This window comes from Fusarium oxysporum, chromosome 3 (genome assembly GCF_000149955.1).
Source record: "Fusarium oxysporum f. sp. lycopersici 4287 chromosome 3, whole genome shotgun sequence".
NCBI lineage: Eukaryota > Fungi > Ascomycota > Sordariomycetes > Hypocreales > Nectriaceae > Fusarium > Fusarium oxysporum.
Genome location: NC_030988.1, coordinates 5138772 through 5163010, shown reverse-complemented (window position 1 = coordinate 5163010; position 24239 = coordinate 5138772). Strand labels below are relative to the sequence as shown.

Genomic DNA, 24239 nt, shown 5'->3' with positions numbered 1-24239 from the left:
CTCATCGGCTACAGAGGCGAACCCACAAACCTGGCACACGAGAAGACGGTATGTAGAGAGAAGAACATAGGGATAAATTGCACTGCATGGTTCCGATTGCAAGTTTGAAGCTGTCATAGTGACTCGGTGACTAGTAGCAAGATCTGAATAATGATAGTGCCTTGATCAATAACGAGACTGTCTAGTAGTATGATATTACCCCGCTATAGCACTTTACGCGAAAGGACGTGTCGCGTTCTGTGGCAAACCCCTGACAAACCCCTGTTCTGATCAGCACTACTACTCCTGTATATAGGACAGCGTTAAATCAACTCTACACCCTGGCAATAATCAACTCTACTAGGTTTAAAGTGGGTAAATAAAATCAACTCTACTAGAGTTGATTTTGGGCTGTAGTACTAGGCTACCGTTTGGCCTATCTTATTAGATTTTAGGGTGCTGTAACGCTTTCGCATATAAAATAGGCCAGTTTCTAGTAACCTTCTAGCCAGATAGTATATTCTTCTTAGTCATTCTAATTTGGCGAGCCTTAGTGTAGGCCCTAATGAAATTGACTTCATCTATTAGAGCGGAATTAGTTAATAAAGTAAACTTTTCTAACTCTTATCAATATATAGCCTTTAATGCGTTAAATACTCTATTATCTAGTAGTTAAAGTCTATAAGAGCAGTATACTAGTAGATAGTAGTAATAAATGTTATTTAAAAAGCATATAACGTACATGATAAGCATGTGAACCATCCAAGTATGTGAACCACTTTTCTTACACCATATAGGTAGATATCATCATAAAAACACAACAAATCAATTAATCAATTAAAACTACTCACTATATTCTTCCCCAGACATCCCAATTACTACTTGACACGTTCTTGCATTATGTCCGGGCTTACCGCACACTCCACAGCGCCGAACCCCCGGTCCGACCGACTTTCTTTGACCACTACTTCTTGACGATTCTGCAACTACCTGCGCATCAACATCCATCTGATCAATTGCCTGCCTTGCTTCATCTACTGTCATTACTCCTCCCTTCTGTAGTCGGGTTCTTTTTGCCCTTCGGCACCGGCTTAGTATCTTATTTGCCTCTTGAACATCATCCAGCCTGGCTGTCAGTAAGGTAATCTTATGCATACATTCCTTTGTTGACTTCTCTAGAGACTTCATAGCTTCAATAACCGACTCTGGAGAGCTACTGTGATGTCTTATGATTCGTCGTTCAAGGTATTCAGACTGAGAGCCAGCCTCAAGCACGGTCTTTGGCGTCTTTGAGACCCAAGGGGTTGAAGGGTTAGCGACCTCTTCAGCAGGCGTTGGAGTCCGCAGCTGCACATCAAGCTTTGAGACCACACTTTCTGGATCTAAAGGAACAAGCCCGGCTCCTCTAAAGGCTGACTTGATATTTCTTTCGGTCATAGTAGCTTGATGCGCTGCATAAAAGGCCGGGAAGAACTCGGTCTTAGAAACATGTGTTATAGAGCATCTGATCAAATGCTCAATTTCTCGACCATAAGCGTTTTTAAGCAGGTTAAAGTACCCGACATCAAGAGGCTGGAGTAGATGAGACGAATGAGGTGGCATACAAAGTGTAATAATCTTATGTTCCTCGCAATATCTCTCAAAATCGACAGAGTGGTGACTTTCATGGCCATCGAGGATCAGAAGACGATAGGAACCAACTGATCGGTTGCTTGTACACCGATCAAAGTGCTTTAGCCACTCAAGTCCTATCTCGTTATCGGTCCAGCCATTTTGGCTTGTCGCAATAGCCCAATCGCCCGGGAGGTTACTTTCTCGGTACCAGTTGGCGAGGTGATATTGGCCCCCACCGATGATAAACGGCTGGATCGCCCAGCCTGCCGCATTAATCGCCTGAATGACCGTAATCCATTCCCGGTTTCCAGGCTGCACTGATTTAGGTCGTCCACGCCTGTCTGTGCCTGTGACAACCATTCCGCTTGCAATCATGCCTATAAGGAAGCCAGTCTCGTCAAAGTTCCAGATATCATCTGATCGGATACCGTACTTTGCAATTGTATTCTGTACAAGCCTAAACCAGCCACGAATAATAGTCGGATCTTCGCATTTGGCTCTCTGGTAGTCATATCTCCGAAATAAACGCGTCTTTAGCTCTGGTTGCCGCTTGACGAAGTTATGAGCCCAGCGCTTGCCGACAGGTAGCGCATCGCGGTCAGCGAGCAGTCGGTTGGCCATTTCTTCAACGGCACGCAGTCGGGGAGGAAATCCTCGCATATCTAGGTCGAGAATAAACTGAACTATAATCTTTTCCTCTAGATTTGATAAACGGCGTGATTTTGGAATCCAATCGCGTCGAGATTGGAGACCATTCTGTCGGCGACTTAAGGTTATGCGATTAACTTTATATATATCTGCAGCGCATCGGAGGCTTAATTTAGGATTAGTTTGAAGTGCCTGAAGGGCAAGAAGTATTCTAGCTTCGTAATTTGGGTCTGACATGCTTGGTGGTTGATAAATCAATTGATTAAGTGAAAAGTTAGGTGTAAGAGGGAAAAGTGGTTCACATGCTTATCATGTACGTTAGCTATCTATTCATCCTTTTACTACTTAGCACTAATTGTAAGATAGGGGAAATAGAGGATATACTGTTATATGGCTTCCGTAACTATCTAAAATAATCAGACTTGCGTCTGACTTATCGGCAGGTATAGTCTGGGGCAGATAGACTCTTTTAAGCTATTTAATGCCTATATAGTTATTAGTCTACCTGTTAGACGAAGTTATATAATACTAGTCTGCTATCTACTTAAACTTATTAAGGAACCATTATTTCTATAATTCCTTCCCCTTAAAGATTATACTAGGAACTAAAGCACGGCCGTCAGCAGTAATAGCTTTAATAAATGAAGTCCAATTCCAAGTCTGTAGTCCCTTAAGGAAGGCCTTACGTTTTAGGTCCGCGCTTCCAATAACTAAGCCATCTAGGCCTAAATAAAGATAATTAGTTAGTCAAAATGCAAGTACCGATAAGTAATTGAGGTAAGTACTTACCGAAACTAATTATAATACCGCCTTTATTAATATTAACGGTATTTTTAGGCTTAATCTAGCTATACTATCTATCCTAGATATTAAAGTACTAATAATCCGCTTTCAGTATAAAAGAGTTAAACCTCTTAGCTTCTTAATATATACTTATCTTAGTCTTTAAGTCTATAACGTATATGATAAGCGAGTGAGCCAGACAAGCGAGTGAGCCACTACATTTCTCACCTTAAAAGCCCTTTTTTAAACTTTTCGTAAAAGGTCAATTTAACTCTAAGATAGCTAAAAAATATAATTTAATATATTTAACTACTATATTTTTATATATTACTTTTATAAAAATTATAACTATTTTCTTTAAAAAGTTATATAGTAAAGTCTATTTACACTGTGAAATACACTGTATTTTAAGGTTTTATATAGAAAATAAAATAGATAAAAATCTTTTAAAAATATGAATTAGTATAATTAACTATACTAAGTATAGAAATATTTTTTTCAGATTTTTAGCTATTTTATTTATAAGTTAGAGCACTATAGGGTAGGCTGTTTTTATACTACACAGTATAGTGGCTCACTCGCTTGTCTGGCTCACTCGCTTATCATATACGTTATAGCAATTAATAAATTTATTTACTTAATTATATCTTAAGTTAAGATATTCGCCCTACTATCTTAGCAGCCCTATAATGCAAGTGCAGATTTAACTATAGGATAGAGTATAGCCTAAGGACTCCTAATAGAGAATCTAGAAAGCTAGCCTATCCTTTTGTCTCTTGGATAGCTATTGATAAGGGTGGATCTGCTCTTTTACGGCCCCGCGGCCGTAAAGTCTATCGATTAGAGTCCTTCAGGGCAGGGCACTTCCTGTCTATAAGCGGCTTAAGGGGGTGAAAAGCCATTGTCAGTAACGTCTAATATGGCCTCTGCCATGTCGCCCTCGGTGTATTTCCATCGAAGTCTTGACCTAGGCATTTTCATGTCGTTGTCAAAGACAAAGACCAAAAAACAAGGCAAAGAGCGATGAGGAATTTGGTGAACAAACTAACGACATTTCCATAGCACAGCACGCATAAATCGCGTACCCCGCACAGCCTTATAAGGTCAGAATCATAACATTCAATCATTTTTATGATTAATAAAGGTAATTTCTTTTGAGCAGCTATCCATTTAGGCTGACTTTCATGTAAGTGAAGTTGGTGAGTTTTGGTGGAGCTTTTTTTATTTTGCCTGGCGAAAGAGGGGTTGTGGATGGTACAGGCTACGATGATATCTACATCCTTACAATCCCAAGCTTCCAGTGGATCCGAGGTCCATATCCAACCTACCGTAACGGCACCGGATCCTACCCCAAAAGTATGATGAGTTGCAATGTGATCGACAACGCACAGATGCTCGTTATTGGTGGCATCTACGCGAATGCCTCTGAGAAAATGTGTCCCGACCATTCAAGGCACACACAATATGAACTTGGGCAAACAGAACCGAAACGATGCGATCCGGGCAATGTATCAGCCCAACCTGACCACATAGGTGGTGCTTATCGATATCCGAACGGCTATTGGGGGTAGCAGCACCAGTGGCGCGACCAAGACAACGCCAGCCAGCGGATTTGACGCCCCAGACTTTGCAGTGCTCATGGAACGCACAGCTGTGTCGGGGACAAGGACCGCGAGACGCTCAACTGAGACCAGCACCAAAAAGCCACCGTCTCCTCCATCTTCCTCCAGCAAACCGTCCTCATCCCTAAGCACTGGAGCCACAGCGGGAATTGCCGTTGGCTGTAGTGTGGTTTTTATCCTCGCGCTTGCGGGATGTGGTCTTATCTACCGCCGACGGAAGTTCTATAGCCAAAGTCACAGTGTGGCGCCGCCACCCCCTCACGATGATATGTCAATGACATGTATACCGAGTCCAGGCCCGTCTCAAGATGGTTGGGGCTTCAGCAGAGTATCGCCACTGTCGGGCACAACCCCGTCTTACGATGGACAGCAGGCGGCATCACCCGCGAATACCCCTGCTTAGCTAAACAAGTGAAGGTACACAGCCTGTACAGTCTGATGTACTTCACAGGATGAGTCCCTCGAAAAACGAATTCCAGATAAGTGGCTTAGGGCCCCCCTGCTGAGCTGGCTGGTGAGGGTGAGGGACATCTGCATGACGAGTATCATGATGGGCTATGCCGCTTGTCTGGCAATTTATACCAGAATGGTTGGACAAGCTAACATTAGAAGTATAGTAAACTTCGTGACTTGAGGTGTTTCCCTTGGGCTTTTTTTTCTGACAGAAATATTAAGTATATGATAGTAATGTGTCTAAGGTGATGAACTAGTCTCTATTAGGTTAATATTACTAGGCTTTTATAAGGCATAACTAGTACTTAGTATAATAACGTTTTATATTTTTTAAGTAATGAATAATTAAATATTAACGTGCATGATAAGCAAGTGCTCCAGACAAGCAAGTGCTCCACTACCCTATATACTTTAAAATTCAGTTTTAAAAAGCTTATAAAAGGCTTAACTTGTGCCTAAAATGTCTATAATTTTAATAGCTTATATATAGGTACTAAAGTAAGCTATATTAAATTTTTAAGATTTTTAAAAAAAATCCTATATAGCTATAAACCTTAAAGTTTATTCACACTGTGAAAAAAACACTGTATTTTAAGGTTTTCTATATAAAATAAAATAGCTAAAAGTCTTCAAAAAATACAATTTAATAAAGCTAGCTATACTATTATATAAAATATTTTTATTAGAGTTTTAACTATTTTATTTAAGGTTTTAAATACTATAGGGTAGTCTGCCTTTATATTACACAGTATAGTGGAGTACTTGCTTGTATGGAGCACTTGTATATCATGCACGTTAGTTCTTATTATTATTACGAAGCATAACGAGTAGGTTATATAATCCAATGCATTTAAAGCGGGCATATATGATTTGCTGAGGGTAACTGGCTAGATTACTTTTGGCATAAATTAAGATTCGTGATAAATGACTAAGTTCAAAAATTCAGGGTCTAGATTAGTCACCGCCGCATTCGCCGCTCATGCCGCACTCCACTAAAAGTCAGAACTATATAATGAGCGAAAGAGTCGTTCCAGCAATGACTCAAACTATAATCACTCAAACTTAACAACGCAAAGTCTTATCCCCATATCTCTAACATCATGGCCTCCGAAGGACGACCTCCTCACCCGCCCTTCAATCGAGAGACGGCTATTATCAAAGTTAAAGCTGCCCAGGATGCATGGAATACCAGGTAGGGCTTATACAATTCCCAGAGCTCCCTGTTTATCTCGGATGAGCCACAGGTTGACGGTTTGCCAGAAACCCCGCCGCGGTGAAAATGGCATACACCCCGGACTCTATTTGGCGTAATCGCGATCAGTTCTTGCAGGGTCGTGACGCAATTGAAGAATTCCTAACAAAGAAATGGGAGAAGGAACATGGTTATAAGCTTCGTAAAGAGCTCTTTGCGTTTACTGATGACAAGGTTCGTTCATTATAAAAACTTAAAAGATGCATGCTAATGCTATTACACGCAGATTGCGGTGCAGTTCTGGTACGAATGGCACGATGAAAATGGCCAATGGTGGCGTACCTATGGCCTAGAAGACTGGACTTTTGCCTCTAACGGCTTGATGAGGAAGAGGCAGATGAGTGGAAACGATGTGAAGATCACTGAGCAGGAGAGATGGTTCCTGGATGGTGTAGATGTGAACAAAGTGGACATCTCAGAGAAGCATTGGTGATTCAGTTACGCGGGAGAATGCATCAAACAGTTCTGTAGCTAATATGCACCTCAGAATAGAGAAAAAAAGTATGCATCAGGTTGAAGTTCCAGCTTCCAATGACGCTGATGTTCTACATAGTAACCGAATGGGCAATCATTGGCTGTCGTATGTTTCCTCAATTGTGCGGTGACACGCTTTATCCCGCAAACCATGTTAGCATCAAGTTGTTGTCAGGCAGATCGGCCGGCTCCGCGAAGATAGCTAAGACCTGGCGAAGGAACCTGTATTATGGATTCGCCTTAAAAGAAAAAAGCCTCCGACTGCATTGCAGGTATTGGCTGTAATGGAGCTTCCTATCTCGCCTCATTATGAATACCGACGAGGTCCTTCGTGTATGGTGGCGGGGGTGCGCCATTTTATCAACCAACATAGCCGAAGTCTCCTCAGCCCATTGCTGCCTGATACTTAAACCGGCGGCCACACTAAAAGCAATCATACACTGCCAGCCGAATTGCACATTGCCACTGTCGAGCTGAGGCGGCTGTAAGGTGGGGCTCTGATCGCAACAGCGCGTCCGCAATTACTGCTTTAAAATATTAAATCCTATTCCAAAAGTATAATAAAATGGCCCTAAGAATTCCGTACTTTGTTAAAAGCCAGTTTAATTTCTTCAAACTAGATAGGTTAAACTCGGTAGTAGGTGTCGTTCGTGTGCCGATGTAGTGGTTTTAATAAACAAATGTATAAAACATTCACGAGCCTTTATATAACTACTAACTTTGAGTCTCAGACTACATCTACCTATCGGCAAGTATCTTATCCATAGCTTCCAAGACCTCTGTCTCATACGAGACCAATAACATCGCCACACTAGCGCTGACGTGATGTGCCTCGGCATCCATCTTATCCGGCGGCCCTGACAGGATCGAAGGCTGAAAGCTGCTAACCAGTCTGAGAGCTGTCATTTTATTGACGGCAGACTTATCTGCAAAAACATGTAGCATATCAAGTATATATAGCAGCAACTGGCGGTTTAATGGGGGCATGTCTATGACAAGCTTGATAGCCAGCTCTAAAGCCTGGGAAGACTCTTCTGGTGTTAACTCTCGGTCGATGAAGAATCCCAGCTCGTCAACAAAGCTGTTGTAGTGATGGTACGGGATGATAGGCTCGGGTAGGCTTTTGAGATATCGGAGAAGAATCCCAGCTGCGTCGTGAACCGTGTATCCGTCCCATACTAAACCCTTGCCGTATCTGTCGGGCGAGTCAAATATTGTTTGTAGTTCACTCATTCGTACGGGATTTCCGGTAGTCGCAAAGATATCCTCAACGGCCGTGGCTAGTAATTGCTAACAGGTACCGGTACAAATATCATTAAGACGTCACACTGACCTTTCTCCTTCAGGTAAACGCCGGTTTTGGCGACGATAATGGGTATATAGCCATATATTCTCGCCACTCCATCCTCATCAATGCGACTGATTGCCACATTCGCATATCTTATACTTGTCGGGAGGGGAAGTCTAAAGACCGTAGGCGTAGGTTTAGGCTCTGGCTCTGGTTCCGGCGGCGGTTGGGCTCGGAATGAGAATAAGCCCTTGATACGATCTCGACGGGATGGTTTTGCTGCCCCGTGATTACTTGTATCCGGCGCGGTCTCTGTGGGGAAAGCGTTGCCCGCAGTTGGAGAAAAGTCATAATGCTCTTTGTTCGTAATGTCGGTGACGTAAATTGGAATGGCCTGGATACCAATGTGCGATATTTCAGAGAGACTGAGACCAGATAACATAGACCAGGATGCGGTTCTGCCGGCCGAGCCGATGATTGAGAAAGCATCAGAATTGTCTTTTGCCACAATGCGATAAACCCTCGAGCTCATTAGAACTTCCTCAAATGCAAAGCCCTGTGCATTGCGTTGCCATCTTGGTTGGCTGTCCGCTGCAGGGGGTGCTTCACCTCCCCCGTCAGTCTCTTCAACGCTCAGTTCGTTCAGTCTTGTTTCTATTGTGTCCCCTGGGCCTGCTGCTTAACCACCTGTATCTAAAGCAGCAAGTCGTTCTTTCAGTGTCGGATTTTGTGATAAGATCTTTTCCACCAAGTGGCAGAGTTTATTACCCGGCTTTCGGCATCATCTTGGTTCTGACTAAAAGACATAGTTTTAATATATATCTCGGTATCGAAAAGATAGAGATCATAGCATACCACGTTAATATCGTAAGCATCAGCGTTAACGAATTCTTGTGAGATTCGAGCCGCACAAGAATGGCGTGGATGTCCTTATCTTTACTTGCCCAACGTAGCCGATCCAAAATGCTAGTTTCGTTTTCTAGGGCCGTGGCAAAGGTATCCAACTCTGAGAATGTAGTGACACAGGCCGCTAATATAGCGACGACTTGCTCAACCATAATAAGAGAGGTTCGCGACCGGGAAGCCTGCGGGAGGATTTGTCAATGTTCAGGGCTTCAGGTCTCTTTTGCCAACCAGATTCAATACATCAACTAACCTGCCGAGGATTGATAATAAAAAGCTGAAGTGTAACAAGTACATTTCGAATATCATCGACTTCAGCCTTAATACGTCCACATTCTTCTGGTGCGTGACGAGCCTTATTCATGACATTAGCGATGATTTTGGAGACCTGAGCAGCAGCTGTAAGGAGGCCAACAACGCTGGCTGCGACACTCAGAGGATCTGCCATCATGCAACTCAGAGGCAATGGTGAATTAGCCGTGCAACTTGCTAATTGGCTACTACCATGGGGAACTCTAGGTGTGTATGACGGAGTTAGTGAGAGATCAGAGAGGTTGGAGGTGGGGTTGCAATATGGAGTGAGAATGCGGCTGAACACACCGGGCGGTTAATAGCCGGTCGGATCTTACGCCAGCTACCATATTTAGACTAGTACTTTACACTATCGATTTTTTAGCGCCTTGTTTACATCCCTATAACGAGGCAAGGTGGGGGCCCTAACTGCCACTTTTCGATAGTTGAAAACTGAAGCATTTAAATGAAGAAGTTAATACTGTGTTCTGAGCATGGCAGTCCAGCTAGCCAACCAACCAACCACAGTAAGGCACGATGCCACGGTAAGGGTTGGTTTCTCGCCACCACCATTGTCTGTCGCTAAAGTTAAGGCGGATTTAGAGCCCATTGCGGGAAGGTCCGAAACAGAGTCGAGATACCTTCTCTTGGTATCGTACTGTCCTGTAATTGATACCATGCTACGGATGGTCATCGTTGATGGTATTGTAGCAGGGAAAGCTACTGGCAAGTCAACTCACCTTCTCTCGACGATGCAGCTTATGAGATTTGTAGCAAAATGTCAAGACGCCTGTGTTGCTCAAGTATCGAATGCGGCCCTGCACAAGGTTCAAGAAAAGTGCCATCCTACGCCACATATTCAGACGTTTCTGGCTCAAAGAAGCACTGACTTCATATGTTTGGCGGGCTGACAGAGTTTAAATGTGTTGAAGTATATGTTGAAATGGGAAGATTCATATTTCTTGATTCATTCAAAATATGCAGTAGGAGAATTACTGTTAATGTACAGGCACCACCTCCGTGGAATGTTCCACCTTGTTCCACACCTTGCCACTGACTTGGTCGTCTCATATTTGTGATCTCCAACACTAGATTATCCTCTGAGCTGGAAGGAGACTCGGATTGAGACGTGGCGAATGTTCTAATCATTGAGGGTTGAGAGACAGTAGCGGATATACAGCTTGCCGATGGAGAGAACTTGGTCGCGTCGCGTAAGTTACTAAGGCAAAATTAAGGGGGGTTAACGTCGAGGTACTTGGGGAGCTTTGGCAGAATTCTGCCAACGCTAACAGGAAAAGATTTGACGAATCAGAGGCCCTAAAAGTCATGCCCCGTAAGGGTCATGCCCGCGTATCAATTCGCCATGCCCCCCTATCAATTGCCATTAAGAGACGTGACACTTCGCTCAAGCTCAGTGTAACACCCTATTGTATCTGCCAACATAAACCTAGTACGGGACTAGTTTATCCCTTGGAAAACCCAACCGTCACAAGCTAGGCCAGACGATCCGGCTTTGCGAATTGCTTAACGTACTGCTGTGTCTGCTCTGTCCGGCAGCAATCAAGCCCGGGGCAGATAAGGTCGAGCATTACTACTGCAGCTTGCCATAAAGACTATCAGGAAGCAGCTGCAGGAGGTGATCGCATTTGCGGAATAGTTCTTGTTATTAGGGTGGCATCCCCGGGCGCTTTAAGATCCAACGGATAAGGACATGGATCTGCCACCAGATGGAAGTCTGCCCATCACAGGACTCGAGATATATGCGGGCTTTAACTGCAGAAACTGTCAGTATCTGACCCCCGACAGGTCGATAAGCAACACGCCTCAGACCCACGCTGAACATCGGGAACCACATACACAAATCAGCTTATCTGGAGGTCTATGATCTAGTTGATCCGTTCAAGCTCACAGCATCTTCTACCGTTACTCGCGATCTCATCTCTGCCTCAGCCCTAGTAGCCACAGCCTGGTTATGAATTGTAGTGTCTGGCGCGTATATCGTCTGTAGGGCAAAAGTGTCTCCAGTATCCATGTCCACGATCCGGCTGAATCGCTTCCGTTTCCCCATCTGGCCGATTGTCGGGACGCTAATACTAATGCCGTCAGGAACACCACGTGAACGTTTGGTGGAGAGGAGAGGGCGCCCACGTAGCCGGGCATATAAAGGCGCTAGCATTGGCAGGCTCACACACACGATGGCCAGGTTTGGCTCGACGGTCGATAGGAAGGCTGCCCAGACCATGGTTCCGGTCACGTTGCCCTTTACGTCCACTGAGGCTAGCGAGATAATGCGGATGATGGCGACGACGGAGACCCTGTTTGGCAGAGAGAAGATGGAGTCAGTCTTGTTCGAGGTATAGCTCAAGATAAGTATGGGAGATAAGCTGAGTAGAGGCACTCACAGCAAACCGATCGAGAAGATAATGGTCAAGCCAACCTTAGTACTCGTACGAGCTTGGAGGGACCAAAGGACCGGTAGCGGGAGACTTAAGATCAGCACGTCGGTGATGGCATTGAAAGCGCCAATGGCAATGAACGAGCTAACTTGATTACCGCAGGTGCCCTTTGACTGTGGGATCGTATGAGGCTGCAAAAGGGACGGGCAGATCAAGAAAACCTGCAGTACATTGCCGAGTGTCCATAGAGAAACAAAACCCATACTGAGCTTTGCGTATAGCCGCAGGTTGTATGAACAAAGATTCGTAGATAGAAGCTGAGCACTGACAACTTGATGACAAATGTTGCCATAGAGAAGATGAGCTCATAAGCGACCAGAAGCTAGATAGAGGCCATGAACGTTAGGGCATTTTCCACAGCTGCAAGAATAGGGTCAGGGAAGAAGGGAAATAGTCGCATACACGAAGAATAAGCCCAATATTAACTGCAGCTTCCGTGATTGAGTATCCAATACCCATTCGTGTCCCTGCCAGGTTGATGCAGTGAGTCTTCCGCTAGTAACATCATAGAGGGGGATAAGTTATCCGATCTTCTTGTGTCGGGGCACTCACATAGTCCTTGGACGATCAACATGCCCACGCCAAGAGGCTACACAAGTCCCTATCAGCTCCTCGTCCACTACTCTCCAGCTGTTTTGCACTGGTTCACGGCCAAAAACGTCCGGAACTCACCGCGGCAACTAAGATGAAGGCATCGTCCAAACCGAGTCTTGCGTTCGAGAAAATGCGGGAGTATACGCGCAGTCCAACAACCATCACCGCAATCCCCACTAGGATTGAGTTGATGATCAAATGTGCCTCCACGATTGGCAGCGGTTCAAGATACACGTAGTCGAACATGATGGAACAAGTCTGCCGTGGATTCAACCAGGGAGCTGGAGAATGGCGGAAGTGCAGAGAAGCGCGTTCTCTCTCGAAGGAAGGAGTTAAAAATAATCACATGAAGGAAAGAGGTGCTTCACATATCGCAGTGGACGGATGGATATCGGAAAGTTCCGCACGCAAATCTTTACTGCTTTAGTCTTTAAGCCTTGTGATGTACTCCGTACAGATGTACGGAGGAGCATTTCAAAAGTCATGGCTAGCGCAGATGCTAACTAAAATCAGCCACAAACAGGGACTAAGGCACAAGCGAATATACACACCAAAATTCCTCGGTACCTTTCCCCTCTTTATTTTCCCCTCGTTTTTCCCCTTGTTCTGACTGTCTTAACAACCAGGAAGATGCAGAAAAAAGATATTGCGACCCGGGCTCTTGTTGGTTACTTGATGAGCCCTTTGGGCGGAAAAACGACAGCCGAAATCACCGAAATAACGGGCCTTCCTGTGTGTACAGTTAACGGCATATATATGCGAGCTATTAAATGCGGTTTCGATCTAAATCATCCACCTATAAGCCTTCGAGACGAATTCCTTTGCGATGCCGACCGCTCCGGGCGTCCTAAAAAGCAGACGGATGAGGCACGAATAGATTTTATCACCAAGGTGCGCCGAGATCGATTTAGCAGGGGAAAAAAACATTTGCTGATATCGCGGGCGAGCTTAGCGACAATGGAATTGAGATTTCGGCAGTCACAGTATAGCGAATCCCTCCGGAAAGCTGGGTTATGAAGATAAAGCCCACGAGGAAGCCTAATGTACCAATTACCTCCTGTATCAGGCCCTGATACATGATTTGATGGTCCGTGCCCTTTGGTATTGGGTCCTTCGTAGAAAGATGAATCTAGCTGGGATATTCCAGATGCGGCCCAAATTCAAACAAGCAGAAATATTGCAGGCAGAAATACTCACGACGATGGAAACCTACTCAAGGAGTAGTATGTATTGAGGCATATATAAGGCAGTGATTTATAACCCTACTAATAGTGCCCCTGTGTGTGAGAGTAGAATGAGACTATGATGGTTCTTGAGGCATTGTGATTAGTGGTGAGGCATAGAAAGTTGTTTGACTCTAAGCCGGTCTTATCTGTATATCGTACGAAGCTATGTTGACTATTTAGACGACCATGCGCGTCACTCGTACAAGGTTTGCCGATACGCACCCCTGAATTCCTTGTTCCATTCGAAATATCAGGAGCGTGAGCGATCAAAAACAGAAGTGCCGTTAACGGCTTCCTCGTTGTCAAACTTTTGAACGAGCCAATTATATCGAAGAATCTATTTGCTACCTTTGAAGGCAAATTATCGAGTTGAATCTCGAGAAGTATCGTATAGTCAATCCACGCTGTGATTAAAACCTTGAGTTTCTGACACCAGGATACATTAATAGTGATCATGGCTATTGCATTCATAATTCATCTACACCAAGTCTAGTTTACGACAGCCTCATATTCCATCACCGCCTCCCATATCCCCTTCACATAATCATCATCAGTAAAGTCACAAGGCCATGCAATTCTCAGCAACGCCGCCTTTGCATCCTTCCACGTCTTCAATCCCAAAACCCGACTCTGCTCCCGTGCAAACCCTTCAAAATACGGCCTGATACCAGGTTCTTTCGCGAGGTCACCTTGTTTCTCGTGCATCTGCAGACTTATCACCGCAACAAACGACTCCCAGAAGAGTAGATCTGCTAGCTGTGGTGCATCTGGCTTGTGTAGAGCATAGCCGAGATCGCGCTGGAAGATCCTCATGGTGTAGAGATAATTTTCCCTTGTGAAAGGTCGCCAGAGTACCACTACCTGCTCCAAGTACAGCTCTATTGCGATTAATAATCCAACCCATGAAGCCTTCTGCTCATTCTCGTCACCAGTGTTGGCTTGAGATTTATGATTTTTGGGCACGGAGCTTTTGTGTGCTTCAATAAGACCGTCGTACAGCATAGCCGACGTCTCCGATTGCCAGAAGTCGTCCTGTATTTGGCGAGCACTTCTGGGTAATGGTTTTGAATACCCATCGTAGAAGTTTCGCGTGAGAATTTGAAGTCCTGGGAGCACCCGGGCGAGCGGAATATCCTGAAAGATTTCTCCGCTGTAGTTGAAGGTCACGGGGAACTCGCGAATAGCTTTGAGTGCGACGCTATGAAAGTAATGGCCCCTATCTGTGATATGCCAATTGTTTATGCGGCGAATACCGTCCGGAGATACTGAACCGGTCGTGGTCTCAGTGAAGCCTGCAGGTCGGCGGGTACCGTCGAGGGCCGTCGTTATGCCATGCATAAAGGTAGAAGTTCTTATAGTGTCAATATCAGTTAATGGACAATATAGACGGGTGATGGTGCGTACATTAGAAAGTATCGGTCTGACAGTTCTTGGTCCATAGTCTTGCCCCCAGTGGTCACTCGCCCTTCTCTATGGCGTGACAGAGCGTATATGGCGTTCAAATGTTTCTCCGCCATCTGATGATCACCACGGCAAACCTGCAATGGCTCAGTACTCCTCCGATTATTATGATTGGTAGCTCCATACCTCTGTGTACGCCAACGTTGCCATCTGCTTCGTGATGGCTGCACAAACCGTGAAGTCTCCCTTTGCAAACCATTCCTTTACTAAGCGAACCGTCTCGAGTGTGTGAAAGTAAAAAGTCTGCTCAAAGTTCTTGAGGTTACCAAACTTGAATCCGAAATGGGTGGCTGCAATTAAAACTGCACTTCGAAGTGCTTCAGGGTCTGATATGATGTACGCCATGCTGTTCAATGTTAGTTTTTTCTGGTGATGAAGTAAGCCGAATAAACAAACCGTCTTTGGCGGTGGTCTGCAGGTGATGCACCAGCGCTTCCGCCTGGTTGGTAGACTAACAAGAACACGTTAATAATGACCTGTTGGTCCAGGATGAAGGGCCTCACAATAATGAAAGAGTTCGTGCGATTTGAGCGGCATGTTAATCGACAAACAGTCCAGGTTCTTCTTAGAACTAGATAAAATAAGTTGATGAACCAGACTCTGCGTATTGAGCACCTCAAGTTGCTTCGAAGAGGTTGAAGCGTCCCATGGTGTAGGTTCCCACGGTTGAGCAACTCCAGCTCTCTCCAGCGCTCTTCTTTCCCTTAAAGGAATTTTAACAGGTGGATATTCACAAACCCTTTTACTCTTGATACAGTTTTGACTACGTATGTAGTCAGCATTTGAACAAATAACAAATTGTCAGCTCACCATGTGGGACGATGTTCGTCACATCTTACTCGTCGAGCTTTACACTCAGCGCAGCCCGTGCGGCTTCGCGTATGGGCACGCCGCTGTCGGACTTTAGCAGGCTTTTTGTCCTTCGACGTCATGGTTTCAGTGGCGTTTTCGGCCATGGGTGGTATTGTTTTGTGAGGAGAGGAAAACTGTCAAGATATCATGCGGTTTTTTGAACAGTCAGCACTAACCAGGATTGTTGATAGGTGGAAATACGTCGTGTTTTGAGGTTCCAGACTGCGCGTTAGAAGAATACTTGTCAGATTTATGCCAAGAGGTAACTATCGTGTTAGTCTGGTGGGAAAATACCTCGTCTAATTTACCTAAAGTGGTCTGATAAGTATTGCATTAACACCCTGTATGACGATGATTCCACATTTGCTTGGCTACCTGTGAGACCTGCGTGAGACCTGCAACTTAATAAAACATTGCTATGATATGGGCCCTAGTAGTCAATTACAAAATCAATTGTAGTAGAATTGATTTTTCTGCCCCGCTTTACAGGGGGTAGAGTTGAATTTATCGACAGGGGTAGAGTTGATTTTTTGTTAACCAATTGAAATCCGTCAATATCTTACATAAGGTACGCGACGCGACAACCGCGTATAGCAGCTAGAGTTGTAACTTCCACTTTTATTTTAGCAGGTTGCCGTTGAATTATCCTTACTTATCATGACAGAACTGGGCCCTTTTATATATCTTAAATCTTATCGAGTGCTAGTATGCCAGATATGTCACTATGGTTGTATATCAGATGAGGTTTCTACTCATTTGCGCAATAGGCACAAATATATGACACCAGCTGCGCGACATCAGGTGGTGGAGGCTGTCGATAGGCTCCCTGGAATTATCAAAAACCAATCACAATTAGCCGCTGAATTCCAGTTTCCGCCCCCTACAATCCCCCCGATTCTAGAGCTTGACCCCCCGCAAACTGATGGGCGAGGATGTTCAATATGCCAGCGTGTTTTCCGGGACGACCAAAAGATTCAACAACACTATGCCAATGATCACTTCTGGACCAATCCTCAAGGTCGCGGAAGGCCCAGGGTACATGATGCTCATGCACGGTCCCAAAAACCATGGAGAGAGGGTGTTATGTGTCAGCGGTTCTTTCGATCCAGAGCGGCCAGTGGCTGGTTCGAGGTTGGGCGCAAGCTGGCAGGCCGTGGGTACACCTTGGAATTCAATGGAACAATCATCACAAAGCAGCCAATTCGCAGCAGCAAAGTATCGCCAGAAACGCGTGCACATATTGGCGAGGAGTTAAAACGCGAGAAGATGTATCGGAATTCTGAAACTCAACCACGCTTCTACAGCAAGGCTCTCGGCGATGACTCCTTCGCGGCGACAAGCTTGTGGCTAGAGCGTACAAGATGGCAAATCACATATAAAAATGTCCGGCGAGACATCCTACAGGCAATGACACGCCTTCCTAAAGTCAGTCCATTGGGGACAGGCTATATCCTTGGACAAGGTCCATCCGAGGGCGATCCGTATATTATAATCCCCGGAAAGGATGAAGAAAAGATAATGTGTTTCTTGAGTGCTGTTGATGCCATGCTCGATCGATGTGAGCTTACAGCGCAAAACACGAGTCGGGTGCTTCTATGTTGGCTGGCTAGTTCCAGACTCGATATCTGCCAAGCAAAGCCATTTGCTCTCAAAGTCGAGCCAAATACACGGAAGAGGTATCGACTTTTGTGGAAGCGGTTCATCGCGTTCACATTACGAGCATACCTCCTGCCGGATGTATTCAGAGAGCAGGAAGTCAACATTCGCCTAGATGCACGAATAGCGAGTCAAGTAAAGCACCTATGGGAACACTATGCGTGGCAACATATCGACATGACGAGGCCAAGCTGGCCCAGAACGCATATGCTAGACCACGATCCAGACATATCCCAGCAATACAACTACAAAAACATCGATATTAATCCTTTTAACCGCTATGAAAGCCCATATAGCAATGACACAGGCAGCATATCTGGTGAAGGATCCAGTGATGACTGAGAATAGTGAAGAAGGTGACGGGTATTTTGAAGGGAGTGAAAGAGAGGACAGTCTCGATGACTGGATGTCAGATACGGACAGTCGGGATGCGCCTGACTTGTCGCCATTCCATCGAGATTCCGGCCACGAATCCATTAACCGAATGGCAGTCGAGAGCGCTGAGGAACTTCTTGAGCTTCTCTTTGAACTCAGCTTATCGCTAATCATGGAAAACTTTGTAGATGGACAACCCGGTTCTGCATTGCTTGTTTACTTTAGTGGCATCTTAGGTTTCTCCTCTGATTGTCGGCGATTTCAACTAGCCAGAGAGTATTGTCCAAACTTGTCGGGACTTATCTGGGTGCAGCGCTTATTATTTCTCGAGTACGCGCTACCTCTTCATTCATATCCTACTATTGGAATCCAACAACGACCGCAGTTTCCAATGCAACGGCTGAACAAGGTACGAAAAAAGTATATGGTACAGGGTTCGCTCTCGCCATTGGCAGAGCTGCATAATCTTCGTAACTTTGGTCAGAAAGTGGCCTAGTGCACCATACCAAAATCAATTCTACGTAGAATTCATTTGTTTTATGCCAAACAACCCAGGGTAGAATTGATTTTTACAGGGGAGTAGAATTTAATTTCTAGACCCACCTGACAGGGAGTAGGCTTGAGTTTCACAGGGGGTAGACTTCATTTATGCTAGGGGTAGACTTCATTTAGACCAGGGTCAATTAAATTAATCACAAGACGCGTAGTTGGTGAGAGGGCGCGAGTACGCGTAATTCACCGTGTACATTTACTAGCAATAATCTTCTTAAATAGTTTATAGAGATCTTTCCCTTAACCAAGACCGAGATATAGGGAAGCATATACCTAATCGCAGTAAAATAAGTTTCTTACTAATGAAGACAATGGACCCTAGTAAGCAGTCTCAATCGTCCAACCCAATCTACCCATTCGTTATTCTTCCAGAATATCAACTTTTAGTGTGCGAGTTATGCGGATTTGCAACCCTCCCTAACGAGGTTAACACACACCTCAGGACAGAACACAACGACATTGCTCTGGAGTGCCGGCGCAAGTTGGTCGAGCAGGTCAACGCAATCCCCAATCTTCTCCAAAACCAGGCTAAACTTCAATTACCATACATACCGATTGAACCGATTTCTTGCCTTGCTGCACCGAGATTGGACGGACGGAAGTGCCGGAAATGTGGCTGTATGTTCCGCCAAGCCCAAAAGATGAGGCTCCATTGTATGAAGGAGCACCTCTGGAAAAACCCACGAGAGAGAGGAAGGCCAATATCAGGTCTGGAGCCGGCTGCTGAGTTACCATGGATCGAGGGCGTCGCCTGCCAACGGTTCTTTCCTTCTCGGGAAGGTAGCAGATGGTTCGAGGTCCTTCAAGAAACTAAAAAATCGAAGAAGGGAGCAAGACTCGCAAAGTCATCTCGGCCTGATTTGAGCAAAGACGTCCGAAGCCTGAACTGTGAGGCGCGCGCCCATCTAAGTGATGTATTAGAGCGAGAGGAGAATTTTTTTGACCAGATGAATCAGCCACGCATGAGTGCCAAGGACTTGGGCAGCGATGCTCTTGCATCTACCGGTCTATGGCCAGAGAGAACTCAATGGCGGGTCATCTTTGAGAACGCTCGACGTGATATCCTACGAGCAATGACGCGGTTACCAGATCGACATTCATTGATGTCAGACTATGTTATGGCACAAGGGTGCCAGCAAGGGGATTTGTGTATTAGGAGCTCCTACGTGGATGAACAGAAAATATCGTGTACCATGAGGGCATTAGACTTGGTGATAGATCGCTGCGAGAACACAGTCCATCACACAGGCCGCACCCTCTTATGCTGGCTTTCGAGTCCGAAGCTTCATGTCTATGGCGAAAATCCATTCTGTCTTGTGGCAGAGAAGAGCAGCGAAACTAGATATAGGGTGCTTCAGAAACGCTTTCTCGCATTCGTTATCCGACTTCATAGGATGTCGAATGCTCTGCAAGGAGAAGTGGCCAACTTTCGGTTAAATACGGTGCTTTCTGCGAGACTGGAACGTTTATGGAGTCATAAAGTTTGGAATATCTTCGATGTATCTCGGGGACTGTGGCCCAATCTTGGCAATTCCCTCTACGTCGAAGAGACTTCTATGGCCCTACTCAAGAATTATCATCAGAAACGCATTGCGTTTCCTGTGTTTGACCAATGACCGTCTAGTATTTTCGCCCCATATTTTCCCCAATGGAAACGCACTGCGTTTCTCGTACCGCACCAATGAAACCAGAAAACCTAAACACGAAACGCGTCGCGTTTCTGTCGGCTGACCTTATTCCTGTATTCTCTTTGCAATCTTCAACACGATCTGTCTTCGTAAGCCCAAGTCATGCACTCGTATCATGCTATCAAACTTTATGTTATATAGGCGGTTTGGTTGCACGGCACCAATGTAAGATTTCTATCAATGCCTCCTCCACGAACAGTCCTCCTCAACGCTTATAGGATTTTTATCTACACCAACCTTCCATAATCCAGAACCAAGCCGCCCAGAAGCAAGGCATCCCTCAGCCGACTCTTTCAGGCCGATTAAGAGGTGTACCACCAAAATCGGAGGTCACCCATCCTGCCCCGCTGTTATCCATGCCACAGAAATCCAGATTAGTTGCCTGGATACTTCGACAAGAGGTCTTGGGATATGAACGAATGGATTCAGAATGTACGATACACTCTCCTCCTTCTAGCAACAGTCGATGACAGACGTCTAGCAACGTCTGCGTTCTGAAGCACTACGTGACCTTGCAGAGTCGGGTGTAGAGAATCTCGGTGATGACCGTTCCATGATGTCCTAACGGCACGAATACTTTCGTTGTCTCTCGTAAGACAGGGAGTGTACGTGATTCGCTGACTTAGAACATGAAACCGCATTTTAGCTCAAACCTGCTGGAATGGGTTTGTAGCTCGAGACGTAAGGACCAATGGCGGTATTCGGTCGCTCCCGTCGAGACTCAACTGGAAATTATGGTTTCTGACCATATACAACATGGCTGAGTGCGTTAGATCAAGTCTAGGATGGCTTTGAGGTGTAGACTTAAAAATCAAACAGAGCGTGGAACTTGCGAGCATACAGTTCCTGACGTACCTGGGCTAACATCACCAGGACTTCGTCCATGGGCATGCCCAGAACCCCACAGAATATCTTCAGAGAGAAAGCCTCTAGGCCTTCCAAGAGTTGAGCGATATTACACATGCCTATATCTTTCAACTGTGGATCTTTGGGCCATGATCCTAGAGGCAATCGGAACTTTCGGTGGACAACATTGGTGAAGCCAGCATCCCTGATCCACCCTTCGAGTCTTGGCCCTGGGCAGGGCTCGCGGTTTAGCTTCGTTCTTGCTGTATCGATGAATAGTTTGATCCATTTCAGGAGGTGATGATCGTCCGTGATTGAGCCATCTTCTGAATAGTAGAGAAGGTCAAAGTCCTGAAATTCGGCCCAGCCGCCAGGATGAAGGTGTCTGTTGACGATCAGTTGGTGCTATCCCTTCATTTCGCGCTTAATTACTCAAAAACGTTCTCAACTAGCTTTGGCCAGTCCAAGATGGAAGTCGACATGTAGCGTGAAAAAATGTAGTCAAACTTATCGTGAACCCATGGTTGCTCGACGTCATCGACCTCGAACTTGACGTTTGGGGGAACCCTTCTTCTATCAACATTGCTACACGTCAAGCTTGGGCTCAACATACCATGTGGGTTGGATAGCACTCAAATCGTTTCCGATAATCTAGAATGTCAGCAATTCTTGCTCCGTATATAGGGAAAGCGTTACATACTTCAGCACTAGGATACTCTTCACCGACGCAAATGGCCCCTATTTCTATAAGCATGAATCGACACAAAGCCAGACTGAACAAAATACCCACATATACCTGTCCCTGTGCCGACATCTAAAACCCTTGCCGACCTATTCAAGTCAACTGGAGCTAGAAACAGGCGATTGCCAATGCCTTTAGTTATAAGCAAATGTGTCAGATCGAGTCGTTCTCGTTCTGCTTCGTCGTTGGGAAAATTATAGGCTGTAAAGTATCAGAAGTCGTAAAAAGTCGTACGAACTCAGTAAAGGTCTTACAGTCCGCATTGTAGGCATGGTATTGTCGACCGAATTCAGTGGGATAGTTCAGGACGCTCGAGGTCAAAGACGCAGTGTAGGTTGATCTGCTTCGATAAGTAACAGACTCGAAAAGGACCTGGTGATTTACATTTCACTACTTAAGGTTGAGTCACTGTCGTTAACCTGGAACGGTGATTAGATTGCAATAACGTAAGAAAAGGGGTGGGGAAGGCACACGGGACGCGTGTCCACTTCAACTGGGGCCGTATTAGTGGCGGCTTCTGCCGCATTGTGTACCGGTGACTGCGGCGGATTAGAAGGACTTATGCCAGTCATTGTGGCGGATACGATGGGTAAAGGATTGCTAGGCTGCTGCTAAGGAAGTAGACGGAAGGTCAAGTGAAACGGCTTACGGGGAAACGGTGTCGTCTTCTTGAACTGGGGCCATCGGGTAAACTAGTGATAGCCGAAGTTTATGGCGTGGGGAAGGCCCACGTTTCATAGGCTACTGAGGCCGGACACCCCGCTCAGTAATCTCTCCGCACGGTTCTATACCCCGTGTTGGAGGCGCTAGTCAAAACCATTGGCTTACCTAAAATTGGCAGGTCGAATTTCACTGTCAGCATGCGGTAGTCGTAGAAAACAAGGGCGCAGCTTCAAGTTGTAAAAAATAATGAAGTCACTGGTAGCTTGTGGCCTATTGGGATTCATTTGATATTCTGACCCCTGCGACATACGGGCTCCTTCGGACAAACTCTTCCGCAAGCTCCTACGGCTATACCAGTAGTGTTGAGAGCATTTCTTCGAGTAATACAGGCGGGAGATCGATCAGGTACATACTGGATATTAATAATGCTTTTTAAGCTTTCCTCACTTTAACCCAATAATTGCTCATAATGTCATTCATAATCCTCTGACAAATTCCAGGATGAGCCAAGTCAGTCATCCGAGAGACAAAAGGCATAAGAAGAGTGTTGGACTCAACAACGACCTCCTCATAAAGCTCCCACTCATCCGTAAAAGAATCTGGTGTATTTGGTGTACTTGGTGTGCTCAGTGTACCAGGGTTTGGTCGTCGACGAACCAGACACTCAATCCATACAGTAACACCTGCTCTAGCATCCACACGAGCACGAATACCATTCTCGATTCTCAGAAACGTGATAGGCCATTCCTCATCCTGCCTCAGACCCGGAGCCAACTCAAGCCGCTGGGAGCAAAGAAAGCTCTGGACACTGTTATTGGGCGGCCCGAAGAAGGGCTCGCTTTGCACCACACCAAAGTCAGGCGTTGTCTCGGAGAAGCTCACGAAAACTACGTTATGCTTGAGTAAAGGCGTGTATGTGTGAATATGAGCGAGTACGATTTCCCACGACAGATGGCTCGGGATGGGTGCAGTGTCCAATATCCGATGTTTTGACCGCATCGCCTGGCGTTCATGTAAGCGTTAGTCATGGCTTTGTAATGCAATGCACAAATGTGAAACACCACAGCCATTCGATGGCAGCTTGGCTCAAGCTCACCTTGTGTGTTGACTAATGAACCCGTTGCTTCGTAATGCCTCTAGAAAATCCTTTACCCCGCAAGTTGAGGTAATTTCAGCCAACAGGCGATATGGTCAGCACTAACAAGAACCAGGCACTGCACTATGAGCTTTTGGCTGACAGTTGGCGATCAAAAAGGCGCAGTTTTACACCGCGTACTTCGAAAACTCCAATATTTCTCTTCTTACTTTCAAACGTCAAACTTTAATAAAAGATGAGGCTGTAATCTTTTCTGTTTATCCTTTGGAATGATCGTGGGGCACGGCAATTGGCCCAGATACGACCCACGATATTAAAAGTGACATTCCACAGAATAGGCCAATAGCAAGACCGCTTTCACCTGTCAGTTCTATAAATAACACAAACAATGGCATGGGCTAAGATTAGCTTTTTTATCGCACAAATTGACTTTGCTGCTAAAGGATTATGATTTACTCGTGGATCCATCGAAAAAGAGGCCCCACTCAGAGAGTGGGTGGCAAAATTTTGGGACAAGGGCAAAATGATGAGACAGCCGATAGGTGAGAAATAGGTGCGAAAAACGGTAAATTGCTAGCCACGGCTTCCAATTTTATCGCAATCAATTCGAAATTGCTACAGTCATTCAGTTGAAATGTATTGAAGCTATTGCCAAACGCATTTTTATCGTGCGAGGCATATGTTTCGTGGTGTTACGGCCGGAAGTGTGTGGATTGACTGCAGAG

At 45.4% G+C, this 24239-nt stretch overlaps 11 protein-coding genes across 12 annotated transcripts; 3 read left to right on the top strand and 8 right to left on the bottom strand.

The window, feature by feature from the left end:
• Nucleotides 1-4535: 4535 nt before the first annotated feature.
• FOXG_14894 (uncharacterized protein) lies at nt 4536-5195 on the bottom strand (the record flags this gene model as incomplete). The annotated part of the gene is made up of 2 exons (XM_018394961.1): nt 4536-4805; nt 5091-5195. The coding sequence occupies 2 exons, from the start codon at nt 5193-5195 to the stop codon at nt 4536-4538; spliced, it is 375 nt and encodes a 124-aa protein (XP_018254910.1).
• A 959-nt stretch (nt 5196-6154) lies between these two features.
• Nucleotides 6155-6908, top strand: FOXG_14893 (uncharacterized protein). Its single transcript, XM_018394960.1, has 3 exons — nt 6155-6291; nt 6360-6525; nt 6578-6908. The coding sequence occupies exons 1-3, from the start codon at nt 6200-6202 to the stop codon at nt 6782-6784; spliced, it is 465 nt and encodes a 154-aa protein (XP_018254909.1). The 5' UTR covers nt 6155-6199; the 3' UTR covers nt 6785-6908.
• Nucleotides 6909-7519: 611 nt separating this feature from the next.
• FOXG_14892 (uncharacterized protein) lies at nt 7520-8801 on the bottom strand. Its single transcript, XM_018394959.1, has 2 exons — nt 8159-8801; nt 7520-8105 (listed from the first exon to the last, which is right to left on the bottom strand). Exons 1-2 carry the CDS (start codon nt 8643-8645, stop codon nt 7564-7566), a joined length of 1029 nt encoding a protein of 342 aa, XP_018254908.1. The 5' UTR covers nt 8646-8801; the 3' UTR covers nt 7520-7563.
• Nucleotides 8802-9260: 459 nt separating this feature from the next.
• Nucleotides 9261-9464, bottom strand: FOXG_21819 (uncharacterized protein; the record flags this gene model as incomplete). The annotated part of the gene is made up of 1 exon (XM_018402182.1): nt 9261-9464. One exon carries the CDS (start codon nt 9462-9464, stop codon nt 9261-9263), a length of 204 nt encoding a protein of 67 aa, XP_018254907.1.
• A 1213-nt stretch (nt 9465-10677) lies between these two features.
• Nucleotides 10678-11966, bottom strand: FOXG_14891 (uncharacterized protein; the record flags this gene model as incomplete). Its single annotated transcript, XM_018394958.1, has 3 exons — nt 10678-11080; nt 11165-11622; nt 11710-11966. The coding sequence occupies 2 exons, from the start codon at nt 11964-11966 to the stop codon at nt 11187-11189; spliced, it is 693 nt and encodes a 230-aa protein (XP_018254906.1). The 3' UTR covers nt 10678-11080; nt 11165-11186.
• Nucleotides 11967-14006: 2040 nt separating this feature from the next.
• FOXG_14890 (uncharacterized protein) lies at nt 14007-16041 on the bottom strand. Of its 2 annotated transcripts, none has more exons than XM_018394956.1 (6): nt 15855-16041; nt 15548-15807; nt 15441-15495; nt 15171-15390; nt 14988-15121; nt 14007-14934 (listed from the first exon to the last, which is right to left on the bottom strand). In XM_018394956.1, the coding sequence occupies exons 1-6, from the start codon at nt 15998-16000 to the stop codon at nt 14073-14075; spliced, it is 1677 nt and encodes a 558-aa protein (XP_018254904.1). In that variant the 5' UTR covers nt 16001-16041; the 3' UTR covers nt 14007-14072. The 2 variants fall into 2 exon arrangements, with proteins under 2 accessions (XP_018254904.1, XP_018254905.1); XM_018394957.1 differs by having other exon boundaries at nt 15548-15791; nt 15855-16002.
• Nucleotides 16042-16673: 632 nt separating this feature from the next.
• Nucleotides 16674-17894, top strand: FOXG_21818 (uncharacterized protein; the record flags this gene model as incomplete). Its single annotated transcript, XM_018402181.1, has 1 exon — nt 16674-17894. One exon carries the CDS (start codon nt 16674-16676, stop codon nt 17892-17894), a length of 1221 nt encoding a protein of 406 aa, XP_018254903.1.
• Nucleotides 17895-18790: 896 nt separating this feature from the next.
• On the top strand, nt 18791-20095 carry FOXG_21817 (uncharacterized protein; the record flags this gene model as incomplete). The annotated part of the gene is made up of 1 exon (XM_018402180.1): nt 18791-20095. The coding sequence occupies one exon, from the start codon at nt 18791-18793 to the stop codon at nt 20093-20095; it is 1305 nt and encodes a 434-aa protein (XP_018254902.1).
• Nucleotides 20096-20971: 876 nt separating this feature from the next.
• On the bottom strand, nt 20972-21767 carry FOXG_21816 (uncharacterized protein; the record flags this gene model as incomplete). The annotated part of the gene is made up of 4 exons (XM_018402179.1): nt 20972-21398; nt 21446-21580; nt 21627-21664; nt 21714-21767. The coding sequence occupies 4 exons, from the start codon at nt 21765-21767 to the stop codon at nt 20972-20974; spliced, it is 654 nt and encodes a 217-aa protein (XP_018254901.1).
• On the bottom strand, nt 21733-22366 carry FOXG_14889 (uncharacterized protein; the record flags this gene model as incomplete). Its single annotated transcript, XM_018394955.1, has 4 exons — nt 22229-22366; nt 22140-22174; nt 22010-22095; nt 21733-21956 (listed from the first exon to the last, which is right to left on the bottom strand). The coding sequence occupies exons 1-4, from the start codon at nt 22325-22327 to the stop codon at nt 21733-21735; spliced, it is 444 nt and encodes a 147-aa protein (XP_018254900.1). The 5' UTR covers nt 22328-22366.
• Nucleotides 22367-22816: 450 nt separating this feature from the next.
• On the bottom strand, nt 22817-23417 carry FOXG_21815 (uncharacterized protein; the record flags this gene model as incomplete). Its single annotated transcript, XM_018402178.1, has 1 exon — nt 22817-23417. The coding sequence occupies one exon, from the start codon at nt 23415-23417 to the stop codon at nt 22851-22853; it is 567 nt and encodes a 188-aa protein (XP_018254899.1). The 3' UTR covers nt 22817-22850.
• Between the last annotated feature and the right edge of the window lie 822 nt (nt 23418-24239).

What these genes read in the sequence shown, in the direction of transcription:
- FOXG_14893 (XM_018394960.1), top strand. Translation starts at nt 6,200, where the DNA reads ATGGCCTCCGAAGGACGACCTCCTCACCCGCCCTTCAATCGAGAGACG. An exon ending in CAGGATGCATGGAATACCAG is followed by an intron (nt 6,292 to 6,359) that starts GTAGGGCTTATA and finishes ACGGTTTGCCAG; the next exon opens with AAACCCCGCCGCGGTGAAAA. An exon ending in TTGCGTTTACTGATGACAAG is followed by an intron (nt 6,526 to 6,577) that starts GTTCGTTCATTA and finishes TATTACACGCAG; the next exon opens with ATTGCGGTGCAGTTCTGGTA.
- FOXG_14892 (XM_018394959.1), bottom strand. Translation starts at nt 8,645, where the DNA reads ATGAGCTCGAGGGTTTATCGCATTGTGGCAAAAGACAATTCTGATGCT. An exon ending in CGTTTACCTGAAGGAGAAAG is followed by an intron (nt 8,106 to 8,158) that starts GTCAGTGTGACG and finishes AGCAATTACTAG; the next exon opens with CCACGGCCGTTGAGGATATC.
- FOXG_14890 (XM_018394956.1), bottom strand. Translation starts at nt 16,000, where the DNA reads ATGGCCGAAAACGCCACTGAAACCATGACGTCGAAGGACAAAAAGCCT. An exon ending in CAACGTTGGCGTACACAGAG is followed by an intron (nt 15,122 to 15,170) that starts GTATGGAGCTAC and finishes GAGCCATTGCAG; the next exon opens with GTTTGCCGTGGTGATCATCA. An exon ending in TCAGACCGATACTTTCTAAT is followed by an intron (nt 14,935 to 14,987) that starts GTACGCACCATC and finishes TGACACTATAAG; the next exon opens with AACTTCTACCTTTATGCATG.